Source organism: Pan paniscus, chromosome 9, assembly GCF_029289425.2.
Source record: "Pan paniscus chromosome 9, NHGRI_mPanPan1-v2.0_pri, whole genome shotgun sequence".
Lineage (NCBI taxonomy): Eukaryota > Metazoa > Chordata > Mammalia > Primates > Hominidae > Pan > Pan paniscus.
This window is the reverse complement of record NC_073258.2, coordinates 124,629,045-124,647,448: the sequence shown is the minus strand read 5'-3', so window position 1 is coordinate 124,647,448 and position 18,404 is coordinate 124,629,045. Positions and strand designations below refer to the sequence as shown.

The 18,404-nt window shown below is 37.4% G+C and overlaps 2 protein-coding genes across 2 annotated transcripts; one reads left to right on the top strand and one right to left on the bottom strand.

The window, feature by feature from the left end:
* Positions 1-6,806: 6,806 nt before the first annotated feature.
* On the top strand, positions 6,807-7,778 carry LOC100970104 (olfactory receptor 6T1). The gene has a single exon (XM_003819954.3). It carries the CDS (start codon positions 6,807-6,809, stop codon positions 7,776-7,778), a length of 972 nt encoding a protein of 323 aa, XP_003820002.1.
* Positions 7,779-10,075: 2,297 nt separating this feature from the next.
* Positions 10,076-11,032, bottom strand: LOC100971133 (olfactory receptor 4D5). Its single transcript, XM_003819957.3, has one exon. The coding sequence runs from the start codon at positions 11,030-11,032 to the stop codon at positions 10,076-10,078; it is 957 nt and encodes a 318-aa protein (XP_003820005.1).
* Positions 11,033-18,404: the final 7,372 nt, after the last annotated feature.

Sequence of the window (18,404 nt, the reverse complement as noted above, 5' to 3'; positions counted from 1 at the left end):
GTTTTGATCAACTACAAGTTCAACATTTTGGTGGGAAAGGGGTGAAGTAGGCAGATAATTTGATAAGTAGATACTTTGAGCTTATTGAATGTACATAAATGAGAAGATAATTTTTATCTGAACTTCTTGATAATGAGCAAGATTCAAATATTTTTTCTAATCTCCGTTGATCACCTGGGTGCAAATTATACACAATTCTTTCTCTTAAAGATCCTATGAAACCCATTTTACAGATGAAGAAACTGAAGCTAGGAATTTAAGTAACTTACCCAAGTTCATGCCAAGTATTATATACCATAATTAGTATGTGACTCAATGTTCAATGCTCATTGAAAAAAAAAGATTGGATTTTCAAATTAACACTGATCATATATATATATTCAAATATATCCACATATATGGATATATATACGGATAAATATATATCCGTATATATGGATATATATACGGATATATATACGGATAAATATATATCCATATATATATGGATATATATACGGATAAATATATATCCATATATATATGGATAAATATATATGGATATATTTGTTATAATTTCATTACATCGTCAAGATACCCAAGGCCTCACTGAGTCACTACCTAGCTTAAGAGAATTTCTTAAAGTTCAAATACAGTAACAAGTTTTCTACTACTTCTGTACCCAAGAAGTAGCTCTATCTTTTTTTGAAGAAGTACAGTTCATACTCTATGACAAATCTCAAACGTCTCACCCCCTAAAGCCTCGAAGGACTAATTACATTAGTTTACTTTTAGAGAACTTTGGTCAAAGTTATTCCCTTTTGAGATTTCCATTCAAAGCAAGTTAAAGTAAATTTTACTTGATTGGAGGTACAAAGAAATAATCATGCAAATTTATAGTAACTTCTCTTTCAACACTGAGAAGGAGTTTTGCTTGGTATTACTTGAAGCATAAAGAACTGCAGATTCAAGAAGCCTTCTGTGTGCTCCATTGAACATAAACAGGATCCTGATAGAACTTTTGAGTGCACATTCCTCAAACTGGCCAGGGGAAGAAGCCTAAGAAATGCAGTATTGGAACAGGTAAAGGAGATAACTTATATCACCTCCTATGTCAGGCAACTTCATATAACCAAAATTTATTTTTATTCTTGACTTAAAACTGGACTCGTTGGAATCAAGGAGTTTAGTTTATAAGTAATTTAAGGCATAAAGATTTAGAGTACTAAAACTATGATACATTTTATTGTACACAGCTATACAATTTCTATTTACTGATGGAAGATAGGAATGAGAGCTCTTCATTTATATCCTCAGCTATTGAGTTCTGCACAGATAAATCAACACTTGAGCCCATAAAGTACAGCACTGCATTATGAGAAGCTCTGATTTGCATATTTTGAGTAGCCAGAAAATGACCCTAACAACTTTCTTTTTCACTAGGGACTGAGGTAAGAAGCCTCCAGCTTTTGGAAAGTTTATCTTTAAAGTACTCACTGAAGTTTCATGGAAAGATAAGGTTTTACATACAGAGGAGCAATTGGTAACCTATTACATTTGAGAGATCACAAGACATTGTACCCCGCCCAAAATAGACAATTTCAGAGAAATTTTTTTATTCTGCAATTACAATGTTAGCCATTTTATCTAAAGCCTTCAAGACAAAGTATTTCTACATAAAAAGCAGACACCTGGAAATATTCACACATCTTTTTAAATTACATTAATAAGATTATTTGGTAATTACTAAAAAGCAAGAATATTATGATGCTACTACCAGAGATGAGAAAGATTCAAAGGTAAACCTTATATTTTTGTCTGTCTCAAAAGCCAACTTAGCCCATGTTCTAATGAGCCTTTAAAATCACCAGTTCGAAATAGTTTTTTAACTTAGCAAATAACATGCTCTGTTCTTGCTGTCTTCAAAGCAGGAAGCACTTATGTAATAACTATGAGTATATTTTGAACAGTAGTTTGATAATCTTCATAACCTTATTCTCCTATTTAAAAAACTCAAAATGTTAGTATTTGGCTACTCTAAACCTAAAAGACTCACGTGTCTGCTTGGTCTGGAAAAAAACTTATTCTATAAACATCCAGTTAAATGATACTAAACTTTTGAAATGTCCCATGCAGTCCCCAAACAAAATTTTACCTTCCTTTTCTCTTCCCCCACGAAACTGTGATTTTACTTTTGTCATGGATTTAATTGACATATATATAAATGAGAAGATAATTTTTTATTTGTCCTACTTAATGACGAGTAAGATTCAAATATTTTTTCTAATCTCCATTGATCACCTGGGTGTACAATTTGCACATATGTGCAAATAAGAATATAAGGATTATATTTATTAATATAAATTTGATATTAATTTCCACTTGTCATCTTACTTCATCTGTCAACTAATGATAGGAATTCTACATATAGAAATAAATTGAAAATAAGAGGAAATAAGGAAAATAAGAATATAAGAATTATCAAACTACTGTTCAAAATATATTCATAGTTATTACATAAGTATATGCTGCTTTGAAGATGGCAAGAACAGAGCATGCTATTTGCTAAGTTAAAAACCGATTTCGACCTGATGAGTTTAAAGGCTCATGGAATTTGAGTTATAATGGAATTTATCATTTACATGTATCCAACCTTATGTACTATGAGCTCGTCAGTAGTTTATTCAGCTCATTCTGCTAGGTACCTCCTGTACCTGGTAGATTATCCAGCACACAACAAGTGTGCAGTCTCACCCTTGTGAGAATACTTTGCTAGCCCACACCTGAAAAAAAATAGCCTCTGCATGCCTGTGGACATATTAGAGGCTGTGACAGCCATCCACACATGTTATGAGAATTCAGAAAGCTAGATTTATTGCTGCTCTGGGTCATCTGCATAGTTAGTTCTATCACCACATTAAAAAGTTGGTGATGCTTTTAGTTTAGAAAACTCGGCCTCCCATATGCAGGCCCTTCTAGATCTGACCTTCAACCTTCCCCTCCCTTACACCTCAGTCCTTTACCCTAATAATACTCAAAGCTGCTCAACACTTTTCCTTCTCCCAAAAGCCAGTATTTCTCCAACTTTTGATTGAATAAGAATAACCCACACAAATTGATATAAATTTATATTCCTGAGCCCTAAACCCAGAGAATAATTGCAATTTTATAGGTACAGCCTAGAAATCAGCATTTTTAAGAAACAGACCAGGTTATTCCAATGCAAGTTTTCCATACTCTTAGGAAAAATCCAATAAATCTAAATTCACCCTTGATTAATAAGGTGTAAAATCCATTCAAACTTCAAGATTCCCAGAGTACATCTACAGAGCAGAAAGGGAAGCAAAGCAAGCAATAGTGTTGTCAATAAAATGGGAAGGATTTGGCCAAGGAAGGCATGAAAGGACTGCAAACTGAGAGGTAACAAGGTTAGGCAGACTAAATACACACATTAGCAAATATCAGTCAGCCAAGGAGAAATTTACAAAAGCAAATGGTCCAGATGGATGAAGGGCTAGAGAAAGGGTCTGATAAGCACAGGTGTATGGTACGCCCTGGCAGGGAAGTTCCATCTTACAAAAGGGAGATAGGACGATTTTGATGATTCCATCAAATTTAGGATAACAAGCAAAACGTAGTAATGCCATAAGGGAATACTTACTGGGGACTGATAAAATAAGTATGTATTTATGTGTGCTTCTAGATCTATAACCAGTTGGTGGTTAGAAATAAAGTGTATGGGGCTGGGTGCAGTGGCTCACGCCTGTAATCCCAGCACTTTGGGAGGCTGAGGCAGGCAGATCATGAGGTCAGGAGATCGAGACCATCCTGGACAACATGGTGACCTGTCTCTACTAAGAATATGAAAATTAGCTGGGTGTGGTGGCACCTGCCTGTAATCCCAGCTACTTGGGAGGCTGAGGAAGGAGAATCACTTGAACCTGGGAGGTGGAGGTTGCAGTGAGCCGAGATCGCGCCACTGCACTCCAGCCTGGTTAGAGAGGAGAGGAGACTCCGGAAAAAAAAAAAGAAAGAAAAAAGAAATAAAGCGTACGATTAATACTTCGTCTTTGTTGCCAAGTAAAATGCTTCCATTTCTATGTGATATAAATGCAGCACATCCTGAAATAGAACTTGAAGGACAAGAAGAAACAAGTTTCAACAACTTATTCAAGGGGGTGGGGTGTGTCCATCTTCTGGGAATAGGGAGTGGTGATCGGGACAATAACCTCTACTGTCCACTGCTCTGGAGGAGGAGCTGAAAGACTTTTGGATGAAACTCAATCTAACACATATCCTGGGAGGTGTTTTCATTTTTTCAGGATCAAATCTTTAAACTATAATAATTTATTTCTATATGTAGAATTCCTACCATTAGTTGACAGATGAAGTAAGATGACAAGTGGAAATTGATATCAAATCAAATTTATAATGACAAACTCTCATATATAAGATATTGTGGTTTAGCAGTTAATAATTCAGGCTCTGAATTCAGACTGCCAAAATTTTATTCACTAACTCTACTACTCACTAGTGTGGGTCCTTAATCCCTCGAACCCTAAACCTTGCCTGTACGATGGAGAGAATAATAACGTATAGTTGCTGAGATATTTCACAATGAAATAAATATAAAGTCTCTGGCATATAGTAACTACTCAGTAAGTTCTAGCTGTTATCATTAGAAGCATCATTATATTATGGCATTCTAAATCCACATCCTTTTTTTCCCTTGATACGTTCAAATTTCACGGTCTTATCCACTAGTGCCATAGACACACACCAGAGTCAGATAAGTTTAGATGTGTATCTTAGCTTTATGTTTGAGGGTGGGTATTTTTTTCCCACACTGTTCTAGTTTGCTCAGTTATAAAGTGGACAATAATAATAGTTATCTAATTGTGTAAATTAGATCATTATGTCAATAAAAAATGTGTGCATGTGAGTCCCTCAAAGTTCTAATTCCCTTCACTGATTCTCACCTTGTTAACTAGTATTTTTAGTGCAAAATACATAGGAACAAAAAAAATTTCCAACTATAGTACAAACAACTTCTAACTGTATGACATTAAGCAAATGATTTAAAGCATTAAGATTATTTTGAGGTTGAAAATGACAAAATTGTAAACATGCATATACAGGGATGATATTGTTATGGTCTGGCATTTTGAGAGACAGCCAGCCGGCTGATGAGCCTCTTCAGAACTGATAAGCAGTTATTCAGGTTGACAAAGAGAGGCTAGAGAACAGACTTTAGTGCATGTATTTTATCACAGTAGCCAGAAACTGATTTTGTGTGTTTGACAGGCTTTATAAGTTACTTTTAATAATATTTAACCGAAGCTTTGGAAATAGCCACAGGAGCACGTTTTCCTTATCTGAAATGATCATGTTATCCTGAAACAGTGCTCTGGCCTCCTTTGCTGGGTTTTATTATGGTATTTCTTTGATTTTGGAGACACAAGCCCTAGACTAGCAGAATGAAGCATTATTATTACTTAACTACTTAAATTCCAGACTTATTCTTTCCAAAATTGATGTAAACAGAACAGAAATATCCTTCAAACCTGGATTCCTTGCCTCAGTTCAATACTATCTGTTAAAGTAGCTTCAGACAGAATTGAGAAAATATCTGTGCTCCTCGTCTTTAACACTGTTGGTCTGAAGTAATAGATATTCCTCGGTTAAACTGTCTAAACTCTCAACACTTCGTTCCTTGTCATTTAAACAACGTAACTTGATGCTCATTTTCATTCTTTTTGTCTTAGAATATTTTCCATTTTCCTGATTAGGCCGAATCTATGTGATTCTGAGTATTTGGTGCTAGATGTTTAAAAAAAAAAAAGAACCCAAGATATCTAATTGTATAATGAAATCCAGTCCTTCAAAACATGTGGATACATTTTACAGGATTCCAAAAGCTCCAAGGACAAGATGAACATATCTCCAAATTAAGGCAAAAGTTGAGAAGGCAAGTTGATATATACCATCTCCTTTGAGACCATTCTCCCTTATTACCCATTTTATACTATTAGAATATTGAGCAAGCTGAAGGTAAGAGAAGCTAGTAAGCATTCCACAAGGAAGAAGGATTTCTAGCATTCTACAGGAGTCTGGATTGGGGGAAAAAAGAAAAATAACACTTTATGACAGGACTGGGGCTTTGCACAATCTGGTCCTATTTGGCTTCATGGCTGACTAACGAAAATTAAATCTCTGAGGATACCGAGAGCCCAGATTTTTAAATTCTGTTATTTTATGTCAAGCCAGGACACAGAAGGACCATAAACACTAAAATGAGAGTTCTTAATACCAGTAAAATTTGTTCATGGTGCATTTGTTCTGTGAAGTCTTCTCTGACCCCTCTACTCCTCTGGATTCGTCTAAAGCCACGTACTCACACGGTTCTCTGCCTGAGCTCAACAGTATCAGCAGCATGTGCTGGAGTCACAGAAGCTTAGTATGAAATCCTGCCTCTACCACCTGTTTCCTACCTGATCATAGAAGAGTCACTTAAACTCCCTTCGTCATCCTTTTCTTATCTTTGAAAATAGTAAAACATAGTTTTAAGAGTAGCTAGGAGAAGAGATACTGTGCACTGTGTAAATTTTCAGATATATAATTGATGTTCAATATTGCCATGCTGCTTACTATTGTAATTTGTTTCTCTCTTTGTAAGTCACGTGCAGACCAAACTATAGATCAACATATTCTCAGAATGTAAGGAAGTGTTGGGTGTTCAATATTATTTTACCGATTGGTTAAATGATGATTTGTAGCTACAGACCAGTTACAGAGTTCTGTTTCATTTCCCCTGCAGGTGACTGAAGATGAACCCTGAAAACTGGACTCAGGTAACAAGCTTTGTCCTTCTGGGTTTCCCCAGTAGCCACCTCATACAGTTCCTGGTGTTCCTGGGGTTAATGGTGACCTACACTGTAACAGCCACAGGCAACCTGCTAATTATTGTGCTCAGCTGGATAGACCAACACCTGCACATACAGATGTACTTCTTCCTGCGGAATTTATCCTTCCTGGAGCTGTTGCTGGTAACTGTTGTGGTTCCCAAGATGCTTGTCGTCATCCTCACGGGGGATCACACCATCTCATTTGTCAGCTGCATCATCCAGTCCTACCTCTACTTCTTTCTAGGCACCACTGACTTCTTCCTCTTGGCCGTCATGTCTCTGGATCGTTACCTGGCAATCTGCCGACCACTCCGCTTTGAGACCCTGATGAATGGCCATGTTTGTTCCCAACTAGTGCTGGCCTCCTGGCTAGCTGGATTCCTCTGGGTCCTTTGCCCCACTGTCCTCGTGGCCAGCCTGCCTTTCTGTGGCCCCAATGGTATTGACCACTTCTTTTGTGACAGTTGGCCCTTGCTCAGGCTTTCTTGTGGGGACACCCGCCTGCTGAAACTGGTGGCTTTCATGCTCTCTACGTTGGTGTTACTGGGCTCACTGGCTCTGACCTCAGTTTCCTATGCCCACATTCTTGCCACTGTTCTCAGGGCCCCTACAGCTGCTGAGCGAAGGAAAGCGTTTTCCACTTGCGCCTCGCATCTTACAGTGGTGGTCATCGTCTATGGCAGTTCCATCTTTCTCTACATTCGTATGTCAGAGGCTCAGTCCAAACTGCTCAACAAAGGTGCCTCCGTCCTGAGCTGCATCATCACACCCCTCTTGAACCCATTCATCTTCACTCTCCGCAATGACAAGGTGCAGCAAGCACTGAGAGAAGCCTTGGGGTGGCCCAGGCTCACTGCTGTGATGAAACTGAGGGTCACAAGTCAAAGGAAATGATCTTATTAAATGGGAGATTAAATGTTTATTGAAAATTTTTTAAATGTGCAAGAAGTTTAAGGGATGTAGGCAACACTGTTCACTTTTCTCAGCTAATGAAAGAACAGTCTTCATAAATATACAACATGAAATATGGTGGTAAACCTTCATTTTCCCTCCCTACAACCTTCCTTGTGCCTCCTCCTCCCCACAGAGAAGGCTGATCCAATTGGTCAAATTTCTTTCAAGATGGAATCCTTGGATTGGAGAGCATGTGTGAGCACGTGACCCGCATACAGGGAGGCTCCTCCTTCTCTTCGTGTGTGCTTAAACACTTTTCTTACTGCCTCAGTCTCCTGTGTCATGTAGCCAATCAGAAGATGCTGAAATATGGAGATTCAGATTTGGAGCTCAGTGGGGAGTAAGAGGGTCTCTGAGGTCTTCCAACTGGACTGGGTACTGCAAATAAAATTAACCAGAACCTCTGTATTATTAGAAAATCAAATTCTGGCTGCAGTAATAAATGGTTCTCTGATTCGCATTTGTTATTGCTCCTTATGTAACTAGCAGCTCCTATAGGAATCTCATAAAGGAAGAATGTTAAGACCAGTGAAATATTTGGATAGCCCTAATTCCTAAGTCAAACTCTACTAACAAACTCAAATATGGCAACAAACTGAAATATGGCAACACTCATTTAATAATTCCTTTAAGAAATATTATTAAATCTCTAATATGGCAAGGCTCCAACTAGGGTGAGCCAAGGAAGATGTCTACAGAACAAATTTTAAAGAGACATGCACTTTTAGGGGAGTGTTAGCGCAGGGTCAGGCTATGTACAAACTCGATAGTAAATGTCTGCTCATTGTTGACATGAGGCCCCTCTGTTGCTGCACCCTCATCTAGGCTGTGGTGCTAGGCTTGGAGAATACAGTATTAAGTAAGCTAAACACGGCCCTTTCTTTTATAGAATTTATAGTATAGTGGGCGATGGCTGACAAAAAATATTAATAAATAAATACATAAATCAGTGTGTAATTGAAATCTGTGATAAATACTTTTGAGTTTTGTTAGAGAAACTAATAAGGACAAATTAATTCGGATTAAAGATCAGTGAACACACCTTTGAGGAAGTGACCTTTAGACCGAGGATTGAGATTGAGCAACAGTTTGCCAGGCAAGGATGAAGAGAAGAGCATCCCAGAGATAGCAAAGAGTATTTGCAAACTCAAGAAGTAAAGAGAAACTGACAGAAGTAAATGCAAACAGAGGGTTAGAAAAGAGTGGAGTTAGAGAAGTGAGATTGGAGAGATGGGTGGAGGCCAGGTCAGACAACATCTTATCTATAATAGTCATGTGGATTTTTTTTTTAAAGGCAATGGAAAGCCTCTGAGTGATTGTAAGGGAGAGAATGATCAAGTCATATTTTAAAAGATGGATCAAATGCCAAGTCTATCTATGATGTCAGTATAACTCACGATGATATAAACTCTATCTGTGATGACATAAACCCACAGATCCTTAGAATCTATAAGAAGTTTTAGGTACTGTTGAGCACTTGGGCTCTGATGTTGTATAGACTTGGGTTGAATTCCAGAAAACAAGCTCTGTAGCCTTAAGTAAGTTATTTAATGTCTCTAATTTGTAATGGACTCATGTTTAAAGTAAAGATGATACCTGCCTCCTAAGAATTTTGAGAAAATTAAAATAAATAATAAATGTAAATCACCTGGTACAGTGTCTGGAACATAGTAAGTTCTAACTAAATGTTATTAATATGATGATGATGATGACACTGATGGCAACAACAGTGACCCTAGGAAACTATGAGGAAGAAAGTGATTTGCCCAAGGTAATTTCCTTTTTCCTCATTGATGAACAGTCAATCAATCAATCAGTCTCCATTGGGACTCAGGGTCCAATATTTCAAGAGAACCCTTGTCTCAAAGAAATTTAAAAATATTTTAAGCTCTTCCAATGTACTTTGTGTCCAAAAAGTGATATCAGGAAAGAGACACCAGATTTACTAGCTGAAACTTTCTCAGCAAGGCCAACATCATTCTTACATGGGAAAGTGGCCCCTGAGCCAAACAGTACTTCTACATAGAACTTGATACTTTTTATCTGGGAGGCATTTAGAAGCAGTTCTAAGACACTCATCCCATCTTCTATTGTGGCTAATAGTTCAGGTCACCAGAACCTGATTGAGGTTAAGAACAATGGAGAAGAAGTAGGCATAGATTTTATCTACCTCAAGGGTCCTATCCAGCAGGCTAATACCCTGTAGCATCTTTCAGATTCTCAGGTCACTGCCTCTGCTAATGTAAGGGTCTGTGCTCCAGGGGACCAATAGGGTCCTTTTTCCTCCTCCACAGCTTCTTCATGGCCATGATCACTTCCTTGTTTCTCAGGGTATAGATGGCAGGATTCAGCATGGGGGTGACAATTGTGTATAGCACAGAGACGGCCTTGTCCATGGGGAATGTCCGAAAAGGCCTTGCATAGACGTAGATGCAAGGCACAAAGATTAAGGTCACCACAGCAATGTGAGAGGCACAGGTAGACAGGGCCTTGCTGCGGCCCTCCCGTGAGTGGCTTCGGAGCATGACTAGCAGTGCTGTGTACGATCCCAGAAGCACCAGAAAACACATCAGGGTCACCAGGCCATTGTTAGACACCATTAAAAGCTCTAAGACAAAGGTATCTGTGCAGGCCAATTTGATCAGCTGAGGCACATCACAATAAAAGTTGTCCAGCTTGTCAGGCCCACAGAATGGCAGCTGGATAGTCAATGCAATCTGTACTATGGAGTGGATGAAGCCCCCCACCCAGGAGGCTGCCATAAGGAGTGCACAGACAGTCTGATTCATAATGAGCGTGTAGTGCAGGGGCTGGGAAATGGCAATGTAGCGGTCATACGCCATGACAGTCAGCAGGAAGATCTTGATGCCTCCAATGAAGTGGAAGAAGAAGAGTTGAGTCAGGCATCCACCAAAGGAAATGGTAGGGTTGCCTGAGAGCAAGTCAACCAGCATCCTAGGTGCTGTGATGGAAGAGTAGCAAAAGTCCAGGAAAGAAAGATTGCCCAAGAGAAAATACATGGTTGTGTGCAGGTGTGGGTCGGAGGTCACTATGACCACAATAAGAAGGTTTCCCACTACAGTCATAAAATACACAGCAGAGAAAACAGTGAAGAAAACAAACCGAAGCTCCCAAACCTGAGAGAGCCCCAGTAGAACAAATCCTGCCACGTGGGAATGATTTGCTGGATTCATCTGGTTGGTATGACCTTGTCAATGAACCTGCTAAGAAAAAAGGACATATTATTCAGGGGATCTGCAAATTTCTCTAAAATAATTCCCTCTGCTTCCTCTGGGAAATTCTTCACTCTTTCATTTTCCATAAGGAGAATGTTGTAAGTGGTTCTGCAGGACACCAAGCATTTGAACATCATATATTGGTGATATCAAACTCCAAAGGCATAAAACTCAGGATAGCACTCATACTATTTCTGGTTTATGAGAATCAGAAGTAGTAAGCCCTCAAAAATTGAAAATGGCATGTAGAGAAGAGAGTGTTAAATGGAAAATGAATTTTGATTCTTCCAGTAACTAGTTGTGTAAACAGAAACAATTATCTGCAGTTCTTTAAGCCTCGCTTCCCTCGTCTATGCTATAAAATTAACCAAAATGTCCTCAAAGTCTCCTTTACTTTAATATTTGATACCATATGTGGCCTTAATTTAGAAAACCTGATGCATCCCTGCATGCCAGACATTTAGACGAAGCTTCCATGGATTGACAGAGCTCTAATATTTGTCCCAAAACAACAGAAAGTGCAAGTTGTCCATTACAGCCCTGAATAAATATTCAGTTGCCTTCTGATATAGCTCTATCTTGGATATACATTTTCAGGCCTAGCAGGATACTGAAGCCATGGGTAAAGGAGCAGAATAGAAATCACCGGGGCCGGGCGCGGTGGCTTACGCCTATAATCCCAGCAGGTTGGGAGGCCGAGGTGGACCCATCACCTGAAGTCAGGAGTCCGAGACCAGCCTGGCCTACATGGAGAAACCCTGTCTCTAATAAAACTACAAAAATTACCTGGCATGATGGCGGGCACCAGTAATCCCAGCTACTCAAAAACTCAAAAATTGAAAAATGGGATGAGCGGCAGGCCGAGGCAGGAGAATGGCGTGAACCTGGTGGGTGGATACTGCCGTGAGCTGAGATCACGCCACTGCACTCCAGCCTGGGAGATGGAGTGAGACTCTGTCAAAAAAAAAAAAACAAAAAAAAAAAAAAAAAAAAAAAAGAAAAAGAAAAAGAAAAGAAAAGAAATCACTGCCCCCTGCACTTTAAAAGGGTAGTGAAGAACTACTAGTCTCTCTAAAATTAGATAAGAAAACGTGATAGAAAAAGCTTCCTGTCTTGTGGCTCTGGGAAACCCAGAGAAACTATAGTCCCGGAGGAAACATAGGAGAAGGCAACAAGAATATTAAATCACTTCCGAATCGTTTGAATGTCAATATTAATTTCAGAGACATTACCCAAAGAATAATTTTTATTCATAGGGGAAGCAGCAAGAGGAAGCTATAAATATTAATTAAAATTTTAAAACCACCATCTAAAAACGCAGAGCTACCTTGGAAACCTTCAAAATAAAAGGGGTGTTTTCATACACTTAAGTACTTTAAAACATACTCAGAAAGATGACTAAACAAACTCTAGAATAAAAGCCTTCATGTTGCTGAATAGAACCGTGAAGTGTCATTTCCATTTAACTTAATATTAAGTATGGATTTCAATTATATTTTCTTTCCTTTGTCCATTCATTCAGTAAGCATTTATTCAGCACCTTCTACTTACTAGGCACTGTGCTAAATACTAAGGGGTTAAAGAGTAAGCTACAATGATTTAATACATCTCTAAGTGTGTAACACTCTGCATAGGAGTGTTCCAACACCTGCCCATCTATTAGGTTTCATCAAAACATATTGATATGGTTTGGCTCTGTGTCCCTACCCAAATCTCTTCTCGTATTGTAATCTCCACATGTAAAATGAGGGACCTGGTGGGAGGTGATTGGATCATGGGGGTGATTTCCCCCATGCTGTTCTCATGATAGTGAAGGAGTTCTCACAAGATCTGATGGTTTAAAAGTGGCAGTCCCCCTGTTCTCTCTTACCTGCTACCATGTAAGATATGCCTTGCTTCCCCTTTGCCTTCCACCATGATTGTAAGTTTCCTGAGACCTCTCCAGCCTTGTGGAACTGTGAGTCAATTAAAACTCCTTTTTTAAATAAATTACCCAGTCTCAGGTAGTATCTTTAGAACAGTGTGAGAATGGACTAATACACATGTGTAGCCTCTTTCACACATAAACTGTGATCTAGAGCACATCAAACTACTTGAAGTTGCCAGAAGTTATGCTCAACCCATGCTTCCTTGATTTCCCTTATTCATCTCTATGTATTTATTTTGCTTTAGTTTTAATAACATTAAAACCAAATTTGTGTATTTAAAATACACAAATAATTGGGAATTTTCAGATTCGGTTCCAACATGTAAGACTTTGAAAGTCAATAGTCCTATCCTTAAAACAAGAAAAAGCTGAGTAAACTGAAAGTCAATGGCTTTTCTTGGACCAAGCAGAGACATGAGGTCACAGGGCAAATGAACACCTGAAAATCTGGAGAGAAATATGACAAAATACTTACAAAGTGTATATGAGGAAAGCTACAATACTCTGATAAAAGAAATTCAAAAACTAAATAATAGGAGAGATATTTCACATTTATGCATAAGATGTTTCAATATTACCAAGATGTCAGTTCTTCCCAATTTGATCTATAGATTCAATGCAATATCAGTAAAAATCCCAGAATTTTATTTTGTGAATAGCAACAAACTGATTCTAAAGTTTATATGAAGAGGCAAATCATGTAGAATAGCCAACACAATATTGAAGGAGAAGAATAAAGTTGGAGGACCAACACTACTAGACTTCAAGACTTATAAAGCTATAGTAATCAAGACATTGTGGTATTAGCAACAGGCTAGACACATAGATCAATTAAACAGAATAGAGAGCTCAGAAATAGATCAACAGAAATATAGTCAACTGATCTTTGACAAAGGATCAAAGGCAATGCAATGGAATAAAGATAGCCTTTTCAACAAATGGTGCTAGAACTGGTTATCCACCTGCAAAAAAAAAAAAAAAATCTAGACACAGACCTTACACTCTTTAGAAAAATTAGCTCAGAATGAGTCAGATATTTGGGGATTTCAACACTAGTCTGTCATTGATTGATAGATCAAGAAAACAGAAAATCATAATATTGTGGACCTGTACAGCACAATCAATCAACTGGTTCTAGTTGACATTTATACAAAATGCCATTGAACAACAGCAGAATACACATTCTTCTCAAACTCACATGGAATGTTCTCCATGATAGACCACATTATAGACCTGAAAATACACCTTAACAAACTTAAAAGAATAGAAATCATACAATGTATGTCTTCAGACTACAGTGGAATTCAACTAGTAATCAATAAGATGAAGATAGCTGAGGCCAGGTGCAGTGGCTCACACCTGTAATCTCAAAACTTTGAGAGGCTGAGGTGGAAGAATCACTTGAGCCCAGGAGTTCTAGATCAGCCTGGGCAATATAGGGAGCCTCCATCTCTATAGAAATAAAAAATTATCCAGGCATGGTGGAGCACACCTGTGGTTCCACTTTCTCAGGAGACTGAACTGGGAAGATCACTTGAGCCCAGGAGGTTGAGGCTGCAGCAGGTTGTGATTGTGCCACTGCACTCCAGCCTGGGTGAGAGAGCAAGACCCTGTCTCAAAAAAAAAAAAAAAAAAAAAAAGGTGGAAAATGCCCAAGTATTTGAAAATTAAAGAAGACATTTCTAAATAGCACATGGCTCGAAGGAGAAATCACAGAACAAATGAAATGTTTTAATATAAGTAATACATTTAAAGGGAAATACAGCATATCAAATTTGGTGTGATATAGCAAAAGCAATGCTTAGAGAGAAATGTATAGCATTAAATACATATATTAGAAAAGAAGAAACATTTGAATTAATAACCTGTTTCCATCTTAGAAAAGTAGAGAAATAATCAAAACTTAAGCCTAAAGAACCAGATGAAAAGAAATAAGAAAGATTATAGCACAAATCAATGAAATTAAAATAAGAAATCAATACAGAAAATCAATGAAACTAAAAGCCAATTCTTTAAAAAGATCAGTAATTGATCAACCTGTAGCCAAGATAACAAAAAAGAAAATTGATATGACACAAATTACCAATATCAGATGAAGGAGGGGTTATCACTGCCAATCTCATGGACATTAAAAGGATAATAAAGTAATACTGAGAACAAATTTATACCTACAAATTTGATGACTTATATGAAATAAACCAATTCCTTAAAAGACCAAAACTTACACAAGGATAAATGAACAATCTGAACAGATCTATATCTATTTTAAAAATGAAATCAGTTATCATATAACCTCCAAAAAAAGAAAGATTGCAGCCCAGAGGCTTTTACTAGTAAATTCTTAAACATTTCAGGAAGAAATGATACCAATTCCCTGCAATATTTTCCCAAAGTGGAGCAGAAGAAACATTTTTCCTAGGCCATTCTATGGGACCAGCATTACCCTGATAGCAAATTCAGGTAAACACAATACAAAAAAAGGGAAAATTATGGGTCAGTATCTCCCATGAATGTGATGCAAAATTTCTCAATAATATATTATCAGATTAAATCCAACAACGTATAGAAAGCATTATACTCCACAACCAAGTGAAATGTATTGCAGATAGCAAGACTGATTCAACTTTCAAAAGCTAATAATTGTAATCCACCACATCGACAGGCTAAAGAAAAAAAATTATATAATTCTATCAACTGTTATCAAAAACACATTCTGCAAAATCCAACACCAATCCCCAACAAAAACTCTTAGCAAACAAGTAGAGAAGCACCTTTTCAACTTGATAAAGAATATTTGCAAAAAATATGCAGCTAGCATCGCACTTAATTGTGACAAAGTAAATGCTTTTTTCCTAACATCAGGAAAAAAATAAGGTTACCTACTCTCACCTCTCCTATTAAGCATTATTCTGGATACCTTAGCTAGTATAATAAAATAAGAAAATGAAATAAAAGCTATTAAGAATGGAAAGAAAAAGTAAACTGTATCTGTTTACAGCTGACATGTTTGTCTATGTAGAAAATCCCAGAGAATACTGAAAAAAAAAAAAAGAAACTATTGAACTATTATAGCAAGGTTACAAGATGGGTTCGTATACAAAAGTCATATACTGAGATAGGAATAGCACTGGGTAGTCTCAGGAAGAAAGAAAAACCCAAACAACACCTCAAACAGGAACTAGGCAAAGAAACCATGGGATAACAGAAAATCCAAAATAAGGGAGAGAAAACAGCCAAAACTCTTGTCAGGGTGACATGTCCATGACTCTTCTGGGCAAACCCAAATAAGAGGAAAGGGGAGGTGAATGGGAGTTCCTGAAATCCTGTCCTTTTCCAGAATACCTGATGATTATTCTACCCCCTAATTAAAGAAACACCCATAAAATTAGAAACACAAACTTTTTTATGTGCAACCCATTCCCAGGAGCCCCCAACACTTCTCTCTCACGTGTGTACTCTCCCTTCACAATAAAAGCTTCTTGCCTTTCACTTTATTCTCACTGGTCCCTGAATTCTTTCTTACAAAGATGTCAAGAACCTGGAAACGGGCTAGGGCTTGGGTTTCACCAGTGTCCAGAGACCCTTCTGGGCCTTCCAGCAACATCACCAGCAATGAATAACTGGCATTTTGAATTTTAAAACAAGGCCAGCTATGGTGGCTCAAGCTTGTAATCCTAGTGCTTTGAGAGACAATGAGGCCAATGAGCATTGAGGCTAGGAGTTGAAGACCAGCCTGGGCAGCATGGTAAGATTTGATTTCTACAAAAAAATTTAAAAATTAGCCAGGCATAGTGGCATACATCTGTAGACCTAGCTACTTGGGAAGCTGAGGCAGGAGAATTGGTTGAGTCCAGGAGGTTGAGGTTACCGTGAGATACGGTCGTGCCACTGAACTCCAGCCTGGGTGACATAGTGAGACTCTTTCACAAAAAAACAAAACAAAACAAAACCAATACCATTTGCAATAGCACCAACACAGAAATATTTATGTATAAATTTAACAAAAAATTTGCAGGACCTATATGTGGAAATGTACAACACTCTGACTAAAAAATTAAAGATCTTAATAAAATATCTCATGTACCCCATAAATATATACACCTACCATGTACTCACAAAAAAGTAAAATTTAAAAAAAGAGAGATATTTTGTGTTCATGGATTGGAAGATTCAAGATTGTTAAGATGTTATTTCTTCCTAAATTGATCTATGGATTCAACACAGTCTCAATCAACATCTCAGCAGCTATTTTGTAGATATCAGCAAGGTGAATCTAAAGTTTATATGGAAAGGCAAAAGGCATAGAATAACCAACACAATACTGAATAAAACAAAGCTGGATGACTCACACTAACTGGTTTCAATACTTACTACAAAGTTACAATAATCAAAGCAGCATGATATTCAGAGAGAAATAGAAAAATCAATCAATGAAACAAAATAGGGACTAGACACCTTCTCAAACAAATATAGGCAACCGATATTTAACAAAGGAGCAAAGGGAATTCAATGGAGAGATGATTTGTTGTCTTTTCAACAAATGGTAGTAAAGCAATTGGATGTCCATATGTAAAAAAAAGTACACATTTACACATTTGACACTTTTCATGAAAATTAACTCAAAATGAAACTTACACCTAAATGTAAAATTCAAACTATAAAGTTTCTAGGAAGAAAACACCCAAAAATTTTTATATGTCCTTGGGTTTTGATGATGAGGTTTTTCTGATACAACAACAAAAATACAATCCATGAAAAAAATGATAAATTGGACTTTCTCAAAATTAAAAATGTCTGCTCTCGAAATGACACTGTGAAGAAAATCAAAAGACAAATGATAGCAGTGAAAAAAATACTAGAAAATCACATATCTGATAAAAGATTTGTATCTAAAATATACAAAGGCCCCTTATAACTCAACAATAAGAAAGTAAGCAATGCAATTAAATGGGTAAAAGATCTGAACAGACACCTCACCAAAGATATACAGATGGCAAATAAGCACATCAAAAAGATGCTAAACATCATTTGTAATTAGGGAATTACAAATTCAGACAATAATAAGACACCACTGCACTACTATTAGAATGGCTAAAATTTAAAAAAAAATTTTTTAAACCCTGTCAATTGCTAGTTATGATGCAGAGCAGCTGGAACTCTCATTCATTGCTGGTGGGAATGCAAAATGGCACAGCCACTTTGAAAGACAGTTTGGCATTTTCTTCCAAAGGTAAGCGTTGTCTTACCATACAAGCCATCAGTCATATTTTTAGGTATTTAGGAACTGTTAGAAAATTTATGTCCACAAAAATACCTCCACATGTATGTCTATAGCAGCTTTATTTATGATTGCAAAAATTTGAAAGCAAACAATATGCCCTCAACAGGTGAGTGTATAAACAA

Coding starts and splice junctions, on each gene's coding strand:
- LOC100970104 (XM_003819954.3), top strand. CDS start 6,807: ATGAACCCTGAAAACTGGACTCAGGTAACAAGCTTTGTCCTTCTGGGT.
- LOC100971133 (XM_003819957.3), bottom strand. CDS start 11,032: ATGAATCCAGCAAATCATTCCCACGTGGCAGGATTTGTTCTACTGGGG.